This window comes from Cervus elaphus, chromosome 9, assembly GCF_910594005.1.
Source record: "Cervus elaphus chromosome 9, mCerEla1.1, whole genome shotgun sequence".
In the NCBI taxonomy this organism is placed as follows: domain Eukaryota; kingdom Metazoa; phylum Chordata; class Mammalia; order Artiodactyla; family Cervidae; genus Cervus; species Cervus elaphus.
In genome coordinates, this window is record NC_057823.1 from 23,610,262 (window position 1) to 23,630,674 (window position 20,413).

The following is a 20,413-nucleotide window of genomic DNA, read 5'->3' on the forward strand; positions in this document are numbered from 1 at the left end:
TTTCTGAAGTTTCTTCACCACTCCACTTGTAATTTTAATGAGGCTCCGATGACGTAGGTAGGGTTAGGTTATGCAAGAGGGGAAACTGAGGCCCGGAAAGAAACCCAGGGGTCACACAGCGATCAAGCTGGGATTTGGGGTCCGGTTGTTTGGCTCCCGGACAACGCGGGAAATTGAGCAGGAGACTACAGCTCCCGGCGTGCTGCGCACGGCGCCGGCCGGACTACAAGTCCCAGGCTGCCCCGTCGCGGCGGCGGCGGCGGGCGACGGGCGCCATCTTGGTCGGCGGCGCGGATTGAATGAGCCCGCCGAGCCGCGGCCGCCGTTCCGAGCAGCGCGGACCCCGAACGGCTGCTGCCGCCGCCGCCATGGCCACGCCGCAGGCCGGCCGCGCGGGCGGGCCCTCCACGCCGCTGTCGCCCACGCGCCTGTCGCGGCTGCAGGAGAAGGAGGAGCTGCGCGAGCTCAATGACCGCCTGGCGCACTACATCGACCGCGTCCGCGCGCTGGAGCTGGAGAACGACCGGCTGCAGCTCAAGATCTCCGAACGGGAGGAGGTGACCACGCGCGAGGTGAGCGCAGGCGCCGGGGGCCCCCGCTGGGGCGGGCCGGTCTCTCAGGGTCCCCGGGGGTTTCGGGGAAGCTCCTGCAACAGGGGGAGACTGGGGCGGGCCCTGCCCACCAAGGGGTCCCCAGGGAGCTTCGGGGGCCCCGCGCGAGGGTCACACGCTTGACTGAGCCGCGGCCTATGAGGGTCCTCGAGGGTTTCGGGGACTTCTCCCGTGCGAGAGGTAGACTGGTTCCTGCCCCGCCCACCGAGGAGTCCGGGAACTTCTCAGGGTCTCTCGAGTGAGGGGTGCATGCCTAAGGGGCCCCTGGGAAGGTTCAAGGGGCTCTCAGTGAGGGGTGGGGGCTGGGGCGGGCGCCTACGAGGGATCCCCAAGGGTTTCTGCCGCCCCTACCCCATGCGAGAGGTGGAGACTGGCACTAGCTCCGCCCCCGAGGGATCCCTGCCGATCTGGGGATCCCCTGAGACAGGGGTGCAGGCTAGGGTGAGTCGTGTTCTCTGATGGGTACCCAGGGGGGGCTGGGGGACCCTGAGTGAGGGCTGCACCCTGGGGCAGGTCCCCCCACCCACCAGGGGTCTCCAGGGTGTTTCCTGTATCCCTTGAGTTTGGGGCTGACCTGTCCCCTGAAGTGGACTCGGGATTGGGGGGGGGCCCCGAGTGAGGGGTCCATTAGGGTAGTCTCCCCCTCTGAGGTGTCCCCAAGGGTTGGTGGGAGGTGCCCTGATTGAGGGATGCAACCTGGGCAGGCCCCACCCTTTGAAGGGTCCCCAGGGGACCTTGGAGGGTAGGGGGAGATGGAGCAGGCTCTGCCTACCAAGGGATCTGAGGAGATCGGGGAGCTCCTGAGTGATGGGGCGTGAGCCAGGGTGGACCCCCCCAACAAAAGGAGTTGTGGAGAGTCTTCAGGGATGTGTTTGGGTGTTCTACAGGAAAACTTGGGGGAGATTTCTCCAGTCTCTGAGGAGGAGTGGAGGGTCTGGGGTGAGTCAGTGGTCTCAGTTCTCCTTGAACTTTGCAGGAGTCCCATGATGAATCCTGGGGAGTTTGGGGATTGAGTGGGATTAAGCAGTAAATTCAGTCTTTTACCAGGACCTGGGGCATAAAGAATCTGCCTGCAATGTGGAAGACCTAGGTTTGATTCCTGGTTTGGGAAGATTCCCTGGAGAAGGGCATGGCAACCCACTCCAGTATTTTTGCTTGGAGAATCCCCATGGACAGGGGAGCCTAGGGTGCTTCAGTCCGTGGGGTCACAAAGAGTCAGACATGACTAGGTGACTAAACACAGCACAGCACAGGCAGTAAGTTCAGTCTTTTACTAGGACCTGGGGGGTAGGGGTCAGAGCAGGGGAGTCCAGTGTCTCCCTGGTCCCTTGGGAAATTTGGAAGGCCCTTCGTTGGGCCCTGGGACCCCCTTGTCTAATGGGCAGGAGCCTACGAGAGTCTGGTAGCTTCTGCCCTGTCCTGGGGGGGTGTGAGGGGCGGGGGAGGTGTGAGGCCTTGGGGAACCAGGAGAAGTTTTGGTGCACCTGAGGGGGCAGGGGCTGGATAAGCCCTGCCCCCCAAGTGGGTGTGAGGGCAGGGGTCTGGGGATCCTGGGTGGGGTGTATCATGACTGGCTGCCAACCTAGGGGGCTCCTTTTCTCCCACAGGCCCCCCCAACCCAAGGGCAGGCCCTCAGAATAAGGGGGAGGGGGCCACCATGTGGTTCCCTGTGGGCCCGGTGGAAGAGCCAGGACCTGAAGCTGGCACTTAGTGCTTGGAGCCTCAGCTTTCCTCTCCGAAGAATGGGCGCAGTGACGACCTCTGGGAGGAGAGCGTGGCGGGCGGAGTGGGAGCTAGGGGGGTGGTCATTTCTGGGAGCCACTTACTGTGTGTATAACCTTGGGCAGATCACTTAACCTCTCTGAGCTCACTGCCTCTTTTGTAAAGTGCAAATAATAATAAATACCTATTTGGGGGGCTTGTATGTGGGGCCACCATGAATTCACATTTGTTTTATAGAATAAAGGCAATAAAATACATGACAGTGCCCTGAGGGAACACTCCGTGGGCTCTGTTGCCCCTGCCTGGGTCCCCGGGATCAGGATGGGCCCGAAAGTGTGTCTCAGGTGTCTGGTGGCTGGTAGTGTGTTAGGTCATCTGGGATTAGATTAAAGCTTGGGATCCAAACCCTGCTTTTAATCTGTGACCTTGGGTGGGTCACTCAGCCCCCCGGAAGCTTGGTTTTGTCGTCTGTGTGATGGGACTGGAGTGGCTGCCCCAGTGGTGCTGCCTCAGCAGTGCATGCGGGTCCTCGGAGTGCAGGCCCAAGTTCTGCCTGCTGGGCTGGTCAGTGCTGGGTTCTTCACCCCGGCCTCTCCTCCCACCTGCAGGCAGTGGACGTGGGGTGCTGGCCCCTCTGGATGAGTGTGGTGCCCGAGAGCGCAGGTGCCCGGGGAACTCGATGCTGTCCACGTGTCTAGGCAGTGGCATGGTTTACTTCTCGGCTGCCCGTGCTGGTTGGGACGCAGGACTGCTGGGTGGGAGCGGGAGGGGCCCCGCCACACGGTGCCCCCCAGGGCTGTGCCCAGGATCTGGAGCCACCCAGATGACAGGTGTTTGTTCACAGCAGGAGTGGGGCGTTCCCACCAGCCTGATCTCCTGAAACTTGGGGGTGAGGTGACAAATGCCCCCTCAGCTGGTCAGTGGAGGGAGCCAGTAACCTGCTGGAGCAGTGAGGTGGGCTGGTCACGTGTGCTGCGTGGAGGGAGTGACCTGGAAGAGGCCAAGGGCTGTGGGAGGGCATGGTGTGTCAGGCCTCTGACCTGGATGGCAGCTTCTCACCTGGAAGAATCTGCCCCTGGGGGACACTGGGTGATGGCTAGAGATGTCTGTGGTTGTCACACTGGGGGACTCCTGGCATCAAGGCAGTGGATCCCCACTGAGCCTAGGACATCTCCCTACAGAGAACGATCCAGCCCCAAATGCTATTAGTGTCAAAGCTGAGAAGCCACTTAAGGAACCCAGTGGTGATGCTGTTTAAAATGTGAGCGTACTTGTAATCAACACAGAGGGTTCAGGTGCCTAAGGTAAAAGTTATGTTCTGGTCCGCAGACCCTCACCGATCGTGTGTGGATGTTTGCCTTTCCCATCAGAAATCAGATGATGGGTGTTTTGGCCTGGTGAGCTGTACAGGGTGAATGGCCACGTGTGTACCCGAAGGACTTCTGGGAGGCTGAGGGCTGGCCAGATTTCTATGTTGGAAGAGTCTTGGGTGCTGGGAGGCGGAGGGTGGCTCGAGTAGACCAGGGAGGAAAGGGTTTTCTCCAGGGAGCCCCCAACCAGGTGTTGAGTTCCCCTGGGCTTCACATTTTTTCCCTTCCTGCCCAGGTATCCTGTTGCTGTGGGGATCAGGGGGCGGGTGCTCCCCAGATGGACCCAGGGAGCAGGAGCTGGGCTCTGGGAGTTGGAGGGTTTGCGGAGGGTCAGGGTTTGTGGAGTTTGGCGGTGGTTGTCAACTCCGGGGCAGTTTTGTCCCCGGGGACACAGGCAGGGCCTCACAGGGCAAGTCTGGGACCCTAGGAAAAGGCTACCTCAGGTTATGCGAACTCTGCTCCCTTCACGGCCACACATGCTAACGCATCTGTTGGGATTCCTCAAGTTTTACACTTGTGCAGCGCCGGTCGTTAAAGACAGAACAAAAGCCAGAGCTGTGCCCGGGGCTCCCACGGGACACCCCAAGCATCGTAGCACATGGAGGCACAGGCCTGCCGGGAACACCTGTTCCCTGCTCTGAAAGAGCCTTTGTGACCTCGCGTCCTCCTCTGCAGAGTTTTCTCCATCGTCCTGGTGCCATAGATCAGGTTCCAGGTTTGGTAGAAGTTTTTGGGAAAGGGCTGGGGTTTCAGCTCTGTGGGTCTCAAGTGTAAGCACTCAACTCAGGCATCACGGCTGGTGGGGAACCTGCCACGGACAGTACACGGAGGGGCGGGCCAGGGTGCGTGCCAATAAAGCTTTATTTGTGCACCCTGAAGTGTGCATTTCATATGGGTACCTGTATCATGAAATATTTTTTTGTTTTTTTCTACTCAGCCATTTAAAAATATAAAAGCCGTTCTAGTCCCGCAGGTGGGTGGCTGGGGTTTTGTGCTGTGGGCCTGGCTATAGAGGATCATCTGACTGAGACACAGTTTTTTAATAGAAGGTCTGCGGCAACCCTGCCTCTGGCAAGTCTGTTGGTGCAGGGCTTCCCTGGCAGTCCAGTGGTGAAGACTCTGTGCTTCTTTGCAGGTGTGTTGGTTCAGTCCCTGCTCAGGGAACTAGGATCCCACAAGCTGTGCAGCCAAAAAAAAAAAAGCTGTCGGTGCTATTTTTTTCCAGCATTATTTGCTCTCTTTGGGTCTCTGTGTCACATTTTGATAGTTCTTGAGATATTTCCGACTTTCTCATTTGTAGTATTTGTCAGAGTGATCAGTGACCTTTGATGTCACTATTGCAAAAGGATTACAAGTCACTGAGGCTCAATCGACGGTTGGCATTTTTTAGCAACAAAGTATTTTAAATAAGGGCTATACATTGTTGTTTTCCTTTTTGCTTTTTGTTTGTTTGTTTTGGCCTCACCTCATGGCATGTGGGATCTTAGTTCCCTGACTAGGAGTCAAACCTATTCCCCTTGCATTGGAAGCGCAGTCTTAACCACTGGACCATCAGGGAAATCCCCATGAATGGCATCTTAATGAGATATTTAAAAAATCAAAATTAACTCTGAAGTCACCATCAGTTAAGTGTCAGGTGTACGTGCGGGGTTCCCTTCACCCTGGGCTCTCAGGGAGGGACAGCTTCCCATCTGATCTCGCCTTTGTTTCCTGCTGTCTTGGCCTTCAGTGCTCCTCCTGCCGAAAGGGGAAGCTGGGGAGGAAAGCCCAGTAGGAGCCAGTCTGTGGGGCCAGAGATCTTGTCCGAGACTGCAGCCTGGGTGCCAGGCCCTCCTTTGGGGTGAGGAAAGTTCTGGAAGATGAGATGGTGGGAGACAGGGCAGAGACACTCCTGTGAACCCGGGTGCCCGTGAGGCTGGCCGCTGTTGGTGATGGTGGGTTTATTCCAGAAGGTGGAGATGGGGCGGGGCGAACAGAGCACAGGGGGAGAGGCTTGTTCCATCTTGATCCCCACGTGTGTCTCTCTCAGGACTGTCCCCAGCAGACCTCTCTGGCCTGTACCAGCAGGAGAGGGCGGTGTGCTGTCCCGTGCCTCAGTTTCCGCATCTGTGAAATGACTAAGAGCCCACACCTGTGGGATGAAATGACGAGGAGAGCTGGACTGCGGCGGGAGGGCTGGAGAGGGTGGGGGTCTCAGACCCGCTATCAAATCCAACTCGCACAGGCTGGTCCTGACCTGCCTGGGACACTCTGGTTTTAACCCTGAGAATTCCCAGGTCTCAGGCAGACCAGGATAGTGATCCCCCCCACCAAGCGGCAGGGCCCAGGCAGCTCCTGTGGGCCTTTCCTGTGGAAGGAGGGCCCCTCGCCGGCTCTGAGCCGCCCTCTGAGCCCGGGCACAGACACTCACTGCTGTCTTGCAGCTTTGTGGGAAGTGGTGGTAGTTGTTCAGCTGTTCAGTCATTCTGACTCTTTGCAGCCCCATGTACTGCAGCACGCCAGGCTTCCCCATCCTTCACTATCTCCCGGAGCTTGCTTAAACTCCTGTCCATTGAGTAGGTGATGCCATCCAGCCATCTCATCCTATGCTCTGTTGTCCCCTTCTCTTCCTGCCTTCAATCTTTCCCAGCATCAGGGTCTTTTCCAGGGAGTCGGTCCTTCACATCAGGCGGCCAAAGTACTCAGAGTTTCAGCTTTGGTGTCATTTCTTCCAATGAATGTTCAGGGTTGATGTCCTTTAGGATTGGCTGGTTTGATCTCCTTGCAGTCCAAGGGACTCCCAAGAGTCTTCTCCAGCACCACAGCTCGAAGACACTCAGCCTTTTTTATTGTCCAGTTCTCACATCCATACACAACTACTGGAAAAACTATAGCTTGGACTAGACGGACCTTTGTAGGCAAAGTAATGTCTCAGCTTTTTAATATGATGTCTAGGCTTGTGACTGCTTTTCTTCTAAGGAGCAAGGGTCTTTTAATTTCATGGTTGCAGTCACTATCCACAGTGATTTTGGAGCCCAAGAAAATAAAGTCTCTCACTGTTTCCCTTGTTTCCCCATCCATTTTCCGAGAAGTGATGGGATTGGATGCCATGATATTCGTTTTTTGAATGTTGAGTTTTAAGCCAGCTTTTTCACTCTCCTCTTTCACCTTCATCAAGAGTCTAATTCCTCTTTGCTTTCTGTCATAAGGGTGGTGTCATCTGCATATCTAAGGTTATTGATATTTCTCCCAGCAATCTTGATTCCAGCTTGTGCTTCATCCAGCCGGGTATTTTGTATGATGTACTCTGCATGTAAATTAAATAAGCAGGATGACAATATACAGCCCTGACATACTCCTTTTCCAATTTGGAACCAGTCTGTTGTTCCATGTCCAGTTCTAACTGTTGCTTCTTGACCTGCGTACAGGTTTTGTAGGAGGCAGGTAAGGTGTTCTGGTATTCCCATCTCTTTAAGAATTTTCCACTCCCATCTCTTTAAGAATTTTCCACAGTTTGTTGTGATCTATACAGTCAAAGGCTTTAGCATAGTCAATGAAGCAGATGTTTTTCTGAAATTCTCTAGTTTTTTCTGTGATCCAGTGGATGTTGGCAATTTGATCTCTGGTTCCTCTGCCTTTTCTAAATCCAGCTTATACATCTGGAATTTCTCTGTTCACATACTGTTGAAGCCTCGCTTGAAGGATTTGGCCACTTGCAAAGCTAGCTGCCTTGTCACCCTCTGTCGGCCTTTTGTCAGTCCCAGGAAGGGTTTTAACTGCTTTTTTTGTTAGTTGCTCAGTCGTGTCTGACTCCGCAACCCGTGGACTGTAGCCCGCCAGGCTCCTCTGTCCATGGGATTTCCCAGACAAGGATACTGGGGTGGGTTTCCATTCCCTTCTCCAGGGAATCTTTGTGACCCAGGGATCAAACCTGGGTCTTCTTTGGCAGGCAGGTTCTTTACCGTTGAGCCTCCAGGGAAACCCCTGTAACCGCCTCATAGAGGCAGAATTCCCATCTCATGCAATTCATCCAATTAAACTCTTAAGTTCGGTGGTATTTAATTGATTTACAACTGGGTAACCATCACTTCTAATTCCAGAACATTCCATTCCCCTAAAGGAAGCTCCTTCCTGGGGAGGGGCAAGATAGTGGTAGGGAATTAAGAGGAACAAACCACTATGTATAAAGTATATAAATTACAGGGATATACTTACAACACAGGGGGTATACTCAGTATTTTATAATAAGTATAAATGGAGAATAACCTTTACAAATGGTGAATTACTATATTGTACACCTATAACTTATATGGTGTGGTACATCAATTATGTTGTTGATGTTCAGTTGCTAAGTCATGTCCGACTCTTTCTTGACCCCATGGACTTCCGCATGCCAGGCTTCCCTGTCACTCACCATCTCCTGGAGTTTGCCCACGTTCATCTGTATCTCTAACAAGGATCGCACTTAAAAAGGAAACCTCGTCCCCATAGCTTTCTCCTCCCCCCATACTCCTCCCCCAGCCCCTGACAACCAGGAGCCCACTCCCTGTGTCTGTGGATCGGCCTGTTCTGCACGTTTCCCATCAGTGGAATCGCACCGTGTGTGTCCTGTGTCTGCTTCTCTCACTGAGCATTGTGTTCTCAGGGCCTGTCCACGTGGTAGCGAGTGTCTGGGCTTCACCACTTTTCAGGGCTGAGGGATGCCCCAGGTGTGGAGGGACCGCATTGTGTCCATCCATCACCTGCTGATGGGCCCTTAGGGTGTTTCCCCTTTGGGGCTGTTAGCAGTGATGTGGCTGTGAACGTGTGTGCATGGGTTTTGTGTACACGTGTGTTACTTCTCCCAGGTAGATGCCAGCGGGCGGTGGGGGTGGCATTGCTGGGTCGGTGATTGCTGTTGGTCCATCTGAGGAACTGCCAACCTGTCTTCCATGATGGCGGCACCAACCCCCCCTGCCATGCATGGGGGTGCCAGCTTCTCCCCATCCTCTTGACACTTGCTGTGGTCTCTGTGATGGCCATCCTTAGGGGGGAAAAGGCATCTCCCTGTCCTTTTGGTCCCTGATACTTTTAAATATGTGCACAGCTCCGGGCCCCTTGGGGTAGAGCAGGGAGACCTGAGTGTGTGTCCAGCTGACAGGTGTGACCTGATGGGGGCTGGTGACCTGGGCAGGCTGCAGGGGGGCCCTGCCGGGGGGGCCCATGCGGGTGAGTGGCACTGTGTTGGTGGGGAAGAGGGCTTCACCTCAGCCCGCTGTCCCCACAGGTGAGCGGCATCAAGACATTGTACGAGGCGGAGCTGGCCGACGCCCGCCGGGTGCTGGATGAGACGGCCCGGGACCGTGCCTGCCTGCAGATTGAAATGGGCAAGCTGAGGGCCGACCTGGAGGAGGCCACCAAGAGGTGGGGCTGTGGCGGTGTGACCGCGCATGGGGCAGGAGGCGGGGGTCGTCACCCTGTGTGTGGTGGGAGGGCCCCGACTTGCAGGGCCCTCCTGGGAGCGGGCCGTGTGGGTTCTGGGGCCTGGCCCTCTGGCTGCCCTGTCCAGCACCATTATCCCCTCCAAAGAATTGGCCTCCAGAGGTGAAACCTCAGCAGCTCCCCTGGGACTGAATCCTCTGGTAGCTGGCACCACCACGCCCCCCAACCCTTCCCCAGCGAAGAGGTGCTCTAGGCCACAGAGCCAGCCTTGACCCCCTTTCCCCCCTTGTGCCCGCCCTGGGAAGCCGGGGAGCGGTGGGTGACCTTATCTTCCCGATCGCAAAGCACCATCTCCTGGCTGCTCCCCAGTAAAAGTGTCACAAGTCTGGAGAACGAGGCAGCGCTGGTGATGACGGTAGCAGAAGGAATGAAGTGACGTGAACTCAGTGAGTGTTTAGATCAGGACCCCTCCACCCTTGCTCACGGCGACCCCGGCAGGCCAGCCTGGCTACAGGGACGCTGAGCACGAGGTCTGGAGACTCGGCCAGGATCCCCCGGCTCAGCGGAACCAGCTCCGGAGGCGCCGTTCACAGTCCCGGCGGCAGCTGAGGGTCGCCTTCATGTGTGTGGGATTCTTCTTTTCTAATTAGACTTTTTTACTTTTTTGGGGAGGAGCAGTTTTAGGTTTGCAGGAGAATGAGTGGAAAACACAGGGTGCCCCAGACCCCCCTCCAGGGTCCCCTGTGGCGAGCATCTCCCGGTAATGGGTGTGCTACATTGTTACACTGATGAGCCCATATGAACACATTTTCATCAGCTGAGTCCCACCTCACACAGGGGCTGGCCCTTGGTGTCCCGCGCGCTCTGGGTGTGGACACGTGTGCACCAGCATGGTGCTCACCTAGTGTGCACATCGTGTCACAGGGCGTGGTCCCTGCCCTCAAAATCTGCACCTCCCCACACCGCCAGCCCCTGGAGGCCGGGGGTCCTTCCTCTCTCCACAGCGCTGCCGTTGCCACAATGCCCTACGGTTGGGACCAGCGTGTGCCGCCTCCGCGGACTGTCCCCTGTCACTTAGCGGGGCGTTTCTGGTTCCCGCCTGGAGCAGAGCAGCGAGCCCAGAGGCAGACCCGCACGGCACGGTCACCTGGTGTCTGGCGAGGCAGTAGGGCCAGGTAGACAGGACAGCCCATCCGTGTGTTATGACTGTGAATTAAAAAGTGACATGCTTTTTGGAGAATGCTGGAGAGTTCTGGAATTCCCCCAGCCTCTCTCTGTCACATCCACACAGGTTCTGGAATCTTCCAGACACCCTGAACCTGCGTGTGACTCCTTGGGTGGGCTGAGAAGTCAGGTTTCTGCTTGTCAGAGACATAGATGCTCCCTGGGGAGAAGGCAGATAATGCAGTTAACGTAAGGAGGAAAACGAGGGCTCCCCGGGTGGCTCAGTGGTAAAGAGCCCACCTGCCAATGCAGGGGACACGGTTTCCATCTCCGGTCTGGGAGGATCCCACACACCTCAGAGCAGCTGAGCCTGTGCACCGCAACTGCCAAGCCTGTGCTCTAGAGCCTGCAAGTCGCAGCTGCTGAAGCCTGTGTGCCCTAGACCCCGTGCTCGGCAATAAGAGAACCCTCACACCACAACTAGAGAGTAGCCCCCACTTGCCACAACTAGAGAAACGCCTGAGCAGCAGTGAAGACCCAGCACAGCCACAACACAGAAGTAACATTTTAAAGAGAGAAAAGTGAGCGTGTCTGTGAGCCTCCGCGCAGACAGAACCTCTGAGGCCGATCTGGGGCATGCTTTTCCGCCTTTCTTAATTTACACTCAGGGTGGGCACCCTTAGATAACAGAACGCTTTGTCTAGCTCGAGCCTGGCATTGATGTCACATGTGTCACGACGCCTCCCCAGGGCCTGGGCCTGTCACAGGCTCCTATGACGGCTTCAGTGACAGCTTTGCCCCTCCATCGGGCACCCGGGCCGGTGACTTACCTTGGCCCCCGCTCTCGAGGAAAGGCTTCCCCAGTCTCGAGTACTTGGGTCTGCAGGCGATTTGCCTACCGGCCTTACTTCCTGCTCTTGGGCTCAGAGCCCTTGCAGACGGTATGGGTGGCCCGTGACCCTGAACAGGGTGTACCTGCTGTGAGGTGACAGCCTGTGCTTTTCTTTTTTTCAACCATGAGTACTGCGAAAACCCTGTGATGATGGAAACGCGGGTGGAGGACCTGACAGGCTGGGCTCTCCTGCCTAATCCTCCAGGAATTACGGTTCCAGGGGAGGAACTTTGTACCCTTAAGCTGTCAAGCATCAGAAACTTAAGCCACTGAGGGTCGCCAGCACCCCTGCTTCCCAGACCATTCTGTGTCCTTCTTCAGCTCCGTAGCACAGGGTGACAGTCTTGAGAGATTCTCCACATTTCCTAATGCCTCTGCTCCTGTCGCCCTGGCGACACCGGGCCATGTCTGGGGACGTCTGTGGTCATCAGGACCCAGGAAGGGTGATGCTGATCCAGCCACCACTGTGCTGTCCCCACTGGTGCTGGGCAGGGCGCAGTTTCAGTTCCTTGGTGGGGAAGTGGGTAGCTTTCAACCCCAAAGAGATTTAGAGCGCCATTCAGAAATGTTCACGCTATTAAGAGTTGTATGTTGGTACTTCTCTGGTGGGCCAGTGGCTAACTCCGATCTTCCAGTGCCGGGAACCTGGGTTCGCTCCCTGGTCAGGGAACTAAGATGCCATATGCTGCACAGTGCAGCCAAAAAAACAAAAGAGAGAGTTGTGTATTTAGAAAGTCTCTTTGGCATCTTAGATGTTTCACATTGGAGATATCTATTAGAAGTTCAGGGAGCCTGCCTGAAATAGCTTAACTTTACAAATGAGATCAACGTTTAAAAGGCCAGAGTTTTAATTTGTTACTTTAGTAAATTATACATTAAAAAAAAAAATCAGAGTTCTCCTGTAAATAGTCCCTCCTCCTGTGCCCAAAAGTCAGGGAAAAGGACAGGAAAACCCACATCTTGAGGGTTATTTTCAGTGGCTGGCGGGGTCCCTGTGGGGCGGAGCGGATTTGAAGACAGGGCCCCTTTGGTGCTGACGATGAGGCTCTGGTACTGAGAGCATGGGTAGGTGAGGGTCTGGGCCCCGAGGCAGCCATGAACTTGTCCTTGGGGTCAGTGCTGCCTACTAACTTCTGCTCCTGACTTTCAGCGCCAAGAAGAAGGAGGGCGAGCTCACAGTGGCCCAGGGCCGCGTCAGGGACCTGGAGTCCGTGTTCCACCGAAGCGAGGCTGAGCTAGCGGCCGCACTCAGCGACAAGCGCACCCTGGAGAACGATGTGGCAGAGCTGCGGGCCCAGCTGGCTAAGGTAGCTGCAGGCAGTGAAGGCTGTGGGCTCCCCCTTCACCCCCACCCCTGCCTAGTCCATACCCCAGGGGAGTTCGGAGGCTCAGGAGATCCCCGAGGACCTTACGTGGCGGCAGACAGTGTCACCAGCTGCTTGTCCTGCATTTCCAGGCAGAGGATGGGCACGCGGTGGCTAAGAAGCAGCTGGAGAAGGAGACACTGATGCGCGTGGACCTGGAGAACCGCTGCCAGAGCCTGCAGGAGGAGCTGGCCTTCCGCAAGGATGTCTTTGAGGAGGTGGGTCATCCCCCCCACCCCCTTGCAGGAGCCAGGGTGTTCCCCCACTTCCCGCTTTTCCCTGCCTCAGGGACTCATCTGATACTTGCCTCCATCATCACGCCGCTGTCTTCTCTGTCTCTCTCTGCATCTGCGTCTCTTTATAGCGACACTTGTCCTTGGGTTTGGGGCCACCCGGATAGTCCAGGATGGTCTTGAGCCCTGTATCTTAATCACACCTGCAAAGACCTTTGTCCAGGAAGGCTACATTGGCAGACCCTGGGGATCAGCACATGGGCATGTGTCTCGGGGTCATCATTCAGGCTCCTGCAGACTTTCCCCGGCCTCCTTGCCTCTGGGCCTCGGCTCCCTGGTTTGGCAGGACTGACTAGGCCCTGCCCCCACTGGCCTCCCACCTGGTCCTGGCCCATTGTGCTGTCACAGCCCAGATGGAACCCGGAGGCAGCCACTGCCAGGCTCGCTGCAGTGTGCGGTCGGGGGAGATGCCCATGCAACTGCGGAGTGGCCTCCAGCTCCTGCCGGGCCCCGCTGCAGCCAGAGCCGCCCTGGATCCCGTGAGGAGGCCTAGGGGGCGGGAGGGCCCCTGAGGTGGGCCAGGGGTGGGGTACGGGCTGAGGGTACACTGTGCTCCTTGGCTGTGAACGCAGTGGCTTCCTGTGGACACGTTCCTGTTGTCTTCACCCACGGGGGCCAGACACATGTGACTGACGTCTGTGCAGGGAGTTTTGTCAAGTGGGGCTTCCCCACCTGCCCTTGACCCCACCACTGCCTGGTCAGCTCCTGGTGCGTGCGGTCAGGGCCAGCTGGTCACTGCCATGACCCACTGCTGTTCTATCCTAGATCCCAGGCCCCTGTGATGGGCCATATTAGGAATTTTTTTTTTTTTTAAGAATTCTTTTTTTTATTAACAGCTTTATTGAAATAGTCCCCTACCAGAAAGCTTTCAAAGTTTACCATGTAGACTGGATCTTAGTCCATTCCCAGAGCTGTGCAGCCATCCCCTTAATTCCAGAACATTACCCCCAAAAGAAATTCTGTAGGTGCTTCCATTAGCATTCTTCCAGTTTTCCTATATAACAAAACTATTTTTAAAACATACAATTTAATGAAATTTAGTACAGGATCGTTCAACCATCACTGTTTAGTTCCAGAACATTCCATCACCGCAATAGAAGCCCACCCCCATCAGCAGTCACCCCCATCCCCTCCCCTAGTCCCTGACAACCAGGAACCCACTCTTTCTGTGGATCAGCTTTCTCTGGACGTTTCCCATCAGTGGAATCACACCCTGTGTGTCCTTCTGTGTCTGCTTCTCTCACTGAGCATCCTGTTCTCAGGGTCCACGTGGTAGGGAGTATCAGGGCTTCTCTCCTTTTCAGGGCTGAGGGATGCTCCTGTGTGTGAAGGCATAGGTGTGTTAATCGGCAGTTAGCTGGGGGCTCTGGGTCATGGTTCTTGGGTGGTTGTGAATCGTGGTGTGGGTGTGAACAGGTGGCCCGGGTCTACCCCAGACGGCCACCAGTGGCAGAATCGGGCGCCCTCGTTCCTGCTGCGGGGGAGTCAGGGACACCTGTGACAGGACCAAGGCAGGCAGTGAGCGCGGGGCTATGTCTGCAGGAAGTGCGTGAGACGCGGCGGCGGCACGAGCGCCGCCTGGTGGAGGTGGACAGCAGCCGGCAGCAGGAGTATGACTTCAAGATGGCCCAGGCGCTGGAGGAGCTGCGCGCCCAGCACGACGAGCAAGTGCGGCTGTACCGTCTGGAGCTGGAGCAGACCTACCAAGCCAAGGTGCGCACGCAGGCATGCCTGCCGGTGGGCATTGGGCCGTCCACCCCCGCCCTCTGTGCCGGCCCTCATGCCTGCCCTTGTCTCCGCAGCTGGACAACGCCAAGCTGAGCTCCGACCAGAACGACAAGGCTGCCAGCGCCGCCCGGGAAGAGCTGAAGGAGGCCCGCATGCGGGTCGAATCCCTCAGCTACCAGCTCTCCGGCCTCCAGAAGCAGGTGACACACCAGAGCCCCAGCCCCGATCCCTCCTCGGGCCCTGTCCCGCCTCATCCCCTCCCACGGCCCCAGAGGCCTGCGGCTGGGTGGGCTTTCCCCACCATGACGCGCGTGGACCCTGCTGCAGGCGAGCGCGGCCGAGGACCGGATCCGTGAACTAGAGGAGACTGTGGCTGGGGAGCGGGACAAGTTCCGGAAGATGCTGGACGCCAAAGAGCGAGAGATGATGGAGATGCGGGACATGATGCAGCAGCAGCTGGCCGAGTACCAGGAGCTGCTGGACGTCAAGCTGGCCTTGGACATGGAGATTAGCGCCTACCGAAAGCTGCTGGAGGGCGAGGAGGAGAGGTGGGCGTAGCAGGGACGGGGCGAGAGAAGGGGGTGGGGCACGTGCGCTGTCTCTCCCCCTCCAATACCCGACCCCTGGACCTCAGCCCCTGATAACCCCGCACCCCCGCCCCCAGGCTGAAGCTGTCCCCCAGCCCATCGTCGCGGATCACCATCTCACGGGCCACAATGAGCAGCAGCGGCAGCAGCGTGTCCACACCCGGGCGCCCGGGCCGCAGCAAGCGGAAGCGGCTGGAGGTGGAGGAGCCTCCGGGCACGGGCTCCAGTGGCCTTGGCTCCAGCAGCGGTACCAGCAGCAGCGGCAGCTTCCACCTGGCGCAGCAGGCCTCGGCCTCAGGCAGCGTCAGCATCGAGGAGATCGATCTGGAGGGCAGGTTCGTGCGACTGAAGAACAGCTCTGACAAGGTGAGGCCTCACCCCGTGCCGCGCCAACCCCCTCAGGGGAGGCCCCCCGGGGTTGCCCAGAGCCCTGTGCCAACGCCAGCGCCCTTCCTCAGGATCAGTCTCTGGGCAACTGGAGGATCAAGAGGCAGGTCCTAGAAGGGGAGGAGATTTCCTACAAGTTCACCCCCAAGTATGTGCTGCGGGCTGGCCAGACTGTCACGGTAGGTGGCTGCGGATGGGCAGGTTGTGAAGTGTAGCTGGGATGGGGCAGGGGGATGGGCACCGCAGGGGACCCACCACTGAGAACAGCTGACTGCGATCGCAGATGGCTTGTGTGTCCACATTTCTTCATCGGAGCCTTCCCTGGAGCTCTTGGGAGGCCTGAGTGATGTGCCAGGGGCCCACGGTATGGGTGGGACTGGGTCTAGGCTGTCTGGGCTGGCAGGCAAAGTGCCAGCCATGTTAAAGTCACAGGCACAGACTCTAGGTCACCTGATCCCAGCCTGGCTCATTTACTGAGATGAAAGCCCTTGGCCACTGTGAACCTGTCTCTTCTTCCATACTGGAGTGATTAACATCCCTGGGCAGGATCTAAGAGTCCTAGAAGGATTAAACACCCAGGGCATCAAGGGGACCTGTGATGAATGGCTGGCTGGTGACCAGTAGAATTGGAGCCCACTTTAACAGGGAAGCCTTCCTGTGTCCCCAGGTGTGGGCAGCTGGAGCTGGGGTGGCTCACAGCCCCCCATCCACACTCGTGTGGAAAAGCCAGAACAGCTGGGGCACCGGTGAGAGCTTCCGGACCACCCTGGTCAATGCTGATGGGGAGGTGAGTGCCTCCCGCTGCCTGGGTCTTGGGGCCCCTCCTGGGTGGATGGAGCCTTGGCCGCCAGGCACATGAGTGCAGCCTGGGCCTGGGTGTCCGACTGCCTCCCCTGCAAGCTGGGCTCCTGGGGTGGGGAGGGGTTTGTCTGCAGCTCTCATCTTGTACAGGAAGTGGCCATGAGAACCGTGAAGCAGTCTTCGGTGGTGCGGGAGACCGAGAATGGGGAGGAGGGCGAGGACGAGGCAGCTGAGTTTGGAGAGGAGGATCTTTTCCACCAGCAGGTAAAGGCTCCCAGGCACGCACGCGTATACACACACACACACACACCCCAGCCCTGTTCAAACACACACACACACACACACACACACCCCAGGCCCTGTTCAAACACACACACACACACACACCCCAGCCCTGTTCACACACACACACACACACACACCCCAGGCCCTGTTCAAACACACACACACACACACCCCAGCCCTGTTCGCACACACACACACACACACACACACACACACCCAGGCCCTGTTCAAACACACACACACCCCAGGCCCTGTTCAAACACACACACACACACCCCCCAGGCCCTGTTCAAACACACACACCCCCCAGGCCCTGTTCAAAAACACACACACACCCCCCAGGCCCTGTTCATGCAGCTGCCCTGGGCATCACCCAGGCCACAGAGCTCACAGCAGACAGGCTGTGGGGTCAGCTGCCCTGCCCCCTGGGCCTGCCTGTTGTGTGGACCTCTGGTACCCGCCTAGGGACACCGGGAATGGGGTTGCAAAGCTGATTATATCTCAAAGTGACTCTGGTACAGCCCCAGGGCTTCTCAGCCCACCTGCTGTTACTGTGATTCCACCAGACTGATAAGCTGGTGACTTCATAATGGTTTTGTGGGGAGGATGGGGGGCTGAGGAACCACGCTGAACGAGACATGAGTGCAGGGCTTTTCTGGCTCTAAGACCATTGTAATGAGTCTTGTGGCTCAGAACAGGAGTGAGGGAGACATGGAAGGTTCTGGAACAGGAGCCATGGAGGCTGGGGTCATCTTGTTGGAAGCTGAGCTTCCCTGGTGGCTCAGGCCCCAGCCCGGTTCAGCCCCTCCTGGTGGGAGGGCAGGGGGCCACCAGCTACCTGCCTGGCCAGGTTGGCATGTGCCTGCCACCCCGGGCTCACCTCACTGCACCATCCTTCCTTCCAGGGGGACCCGAGGACCACCTCTCGAGGCTGCCGCGTCATGTGAACCGAACACGCCTCATCACATGTCTTTCTTTACCCAGAGCCACTGAAAACTATTTTTATATCATTGGCTTCTTTAATCCTTGGTACATTTCTAGAGAATTTTTAAGCAAACTGCCAGAGCATGGGGGTGGGTCTCTACTGATCTTTCCTGTCAGTGGGTTTCCTGGGACCCTTCACCACTGACCAGACTGTGTGGGTGCCCTGACCACCAGCCCAGGAGCCTAGTGGCTAGCAGACTTTGGGGAGTCCAGCAGGGGTGGGAGGAGGCCCATCAGCTGCGTGGGTCTCTGCTGCAGCCTGGAGTCGGGGCAGGAGAGGAGGCCTGGGGTGGACAGAGTGAAACTGCATAAGGATCCCATAGTTTGTTTCATTTAAGCTTTCAAAAAAAACAAATTCAGAATCCAGCTTCTGACCTGGTGGGGAGGAGGGGCACCCCTGCAGAGTTTCCGTGGCTCAGCCAACTGAGCACCGGAAGGAGGGCTGGAAGCAGCTTGTACTGTCAGACCTGGGCTTCGGGCGGTTTCTGCTCGGCCCTTGGGAGTCGGGTGTGTGGGGCGGGCCGCTTGGCTCCCTCTCTGGCTGCCGGAGCCTCACATTTCTGGACCTTTCTGCAGTCAACTTCCTCACCCTGTGGGACAGGCAAGAAGGAAGCTTGGGACCTGGGGACGATTCCTCTCTGAGACTTACCTCCAGGTCAGTGTCAAAGGGATGAGTGTGACAACCTTGGACATGATGGCCATGTGCGACACCGCTTTCTGCCCTCCAGTCGGCGGAGGGCGACGAGGGCGAGCCGTGGGACTCCGTGGCTCCAGCTCTGTGCCTTGCGCACAGGGCACGCCCACTCCTGTGTTCTTGGGTGCACACTGATACACTAGTTCCTCTGTAGCTTCCTGCTGAAACGAGGTTTCTTAGACAGACCTGCCCGTGCCAGCGGACCTCTGTGGGATGCTCCATGCCACAGCTCAGCTTTTGATCACCCAGAGACCCCCCTCCCTGCATCAGTTCACCTTTGACCCGCGCCACGTAGATACACAGAAGTTATTTTTTTAATGGATATTTATTTTTTTACATTGGTCAGTACACAGGTTGCCAGGCTCCCACCTCAGGGGCTCACTCAAGGGTCACTGGGACAGTCCCACAGTGGGGGTGGCATCAGGGGGCTCTGTCCCTGTGGGCTTTGCACCCTTGGCTGACTCTTCAGAAAGCGCAGCTCAAGTCTTAAAGACGCAATACTGAGCCATGGAGGCGGGCTGGCCCCTGAAGGCAGCGTGCTTCCAGGTAGGCTGAGTGCCAGCCCCTCGGAATTTACCCAAGGCTGGAGCAGCCCATCCACCTCCTTTCTGTGGGAACTGCTCATGGTGAGGAAGGCCCAAGCCCCAGAACAGAAAAGTGTCAGCCACTGGGAAAACCAAGCTGCTACCAGGTCAGAATCTTCCTGCAGGCCAAGGCTTTAAGTCTGGGCATCTTTCCTTGGCCACCAGAGTCCTTGGCCCGAGGGCTGTGCTTGCCCTGTGGAGGGAGGTGGCCTCTCCAGAAAAATGGTGCCGCCCCTGAGAAGCGTCCTGTCCTGACAGCACCTTCTCTGTACCCGCCTCCCTCACCCCTACCCCCCTCCAGGAGTGCCTCCGGGTGCAGGCTGCTCCCTTCCCCTGGCATAACAGGAGCTGAGTGGACCATGAGGGTCTGGAGAGCATGATGGGGTCTGGGTGGTCCCGGGACAAGTGGAAACTGCACTAGTCTCGGCCACACCCTTCAGGGTGTTTTGGAAATCTCTGGGGATCGAAGCTGTGTCCTGGAATTCCGGGTGTGAAGCAGGAAGGCTGGGCTGGAGGACTTCAGGAAGGAAAGGAGAGGGCCCCTCCCTCCCGGCAGGCCCAGAGGGCCTGAAAAACAGCCCCAGGGTTTGCCCAGTGCTTGCAGAACCCCCAGGCTCATTAGATGACTTCTTGATTTCAGCCAGGTCTTGGTCTCATCCCTGCCCAGTGATTGCCTGGCTGAGGTCTTGAGTGGAGCCGGGGAAGTGGCCCTGGCAGGCTGGGATGCCCTTGACTGGTGAGGGGAGGGTCCGCTGGACCGGTGGCCAGTTGTGGCTGGATGTTGGTGACAGTCTTTGGTAATCAAGTAGTTGGAAACACAGGACAAAGTCCAATGTTACAAGGTCAGCCTTGGCCTGAAAAACAGAATTTGCACTTGTTCTTAAACGTGCTTAACTTTAAGCCACTTGAAATGATGCAGAAGCGATTTTTTTCTGAGCCGGTGTCATGTGAGGAGAAACAACCACTCGGCCCAGCCCTCGGAAGGGACCCAGTGCCCGGGAGACACGGACGCCTTTTCCCCCGTGGTCTGGGCTCAGTTTTCATCACAGCCAGGCTCTGACCTGGGCTTGTTTTTACCACACCGTCTACCCAGCAGTTCTATTTATATCAGCACATCCGAGCGGGGACTGCCATTCCTCAAGGACATTAACGCTATTGGAAAGGTCTTAATTCCGAGCCCAAAAGGGTCATCAGCACTACACGCCAGGGGACTCAGTTTCAGCAACCGGCTGTCTAGACACATTTCGGATGGTGATTTTTAAGATGCATGCCAAACGTGTGATCTTTTGTTTCCTCCAATGATTTGTAAACTACGTTTTAAGACTGGAAACTTTTTTGTACAACATCCAATAAAACATTTTGGTTTTAAATTCTGCCCGTGAGTTACTACTCCCACGCCAGGCTGCTGCAGTAGGAGCCCAGGCCACTAGTTAAGCGGGTGTCTTAGGACCCCCATCTGACCGCGCGGACCGCTAGGGTTTTCTGCATTCCCCCATCTGATCCACCGCCCCCCCGCAGCGCTCTTGGTCCCCTACGGGGCTTGCAAA

At 57.0% G+C, this 20,413-nt stretch overlaps 1 protein-coding gene across 1 annotated transcript; it reads left to right on the top strand.

Moving 5' to 3' along the window:
- The first annotated feature begins 254 nt into the window (after positions 1 to 254).
- Positions 255 to 20,236, top strand: LMNB2 (lamin B2). Its single transcript, XM_043912079.1, has 12 exons — positions 255 to 572; positions 8,949 to 9,085; positions 12,310 to 12,466; positions 12,616 to 12,741; positions 14,359 to 14,529; positions 14,619 to 14,744; positions 14,872 to 15,092; positions 15,209 to 15,497; positions 15,590 to 15,697; positions 16,186 to 16,305; positions 16,470 to 16,583; positions 17,510 to 20,236. The coding sequence occupies exons 1-12, from the start codon at positions 300 to 302 to the stop codon at positions 17,549 to 17,551; spliced, it is 1,884 nt and encodes a 627-aa protein (XP_043768014.1). The 5' UTR covers positions 255 to 299; the 3' UTR covers positions 17,552 to 20,236.
- The last annotated feature ends 177 nt before the right edge of the window (positions 20,237 to 20,413 follow it).

Bases quoted from the DNA above. Each gene is read 5' to 3' on its own strand.
- LMNB2 (XM_043912079.1), top strand. From the start codon at position 300: ATGAGCCCGCCGAGCCGCGGCCGCCGTTCCGAGCAGCGCGGACCCCGA. The intron at 573-8,948 runs GTGAGCGCAGGC...CTGTCCCCACAG, and splicing joins AGGAGGTGACCACGCGCGAG to GTGAGCGGCATCAAGACATT. The intron at 14,745-14,871 runs GTGACACACCAG...ACCCTGCTGCAG, and splicing joins TCTCCGGCCTCCAGAAGCAG to GCGAGCGCGGCCGAGGACCG.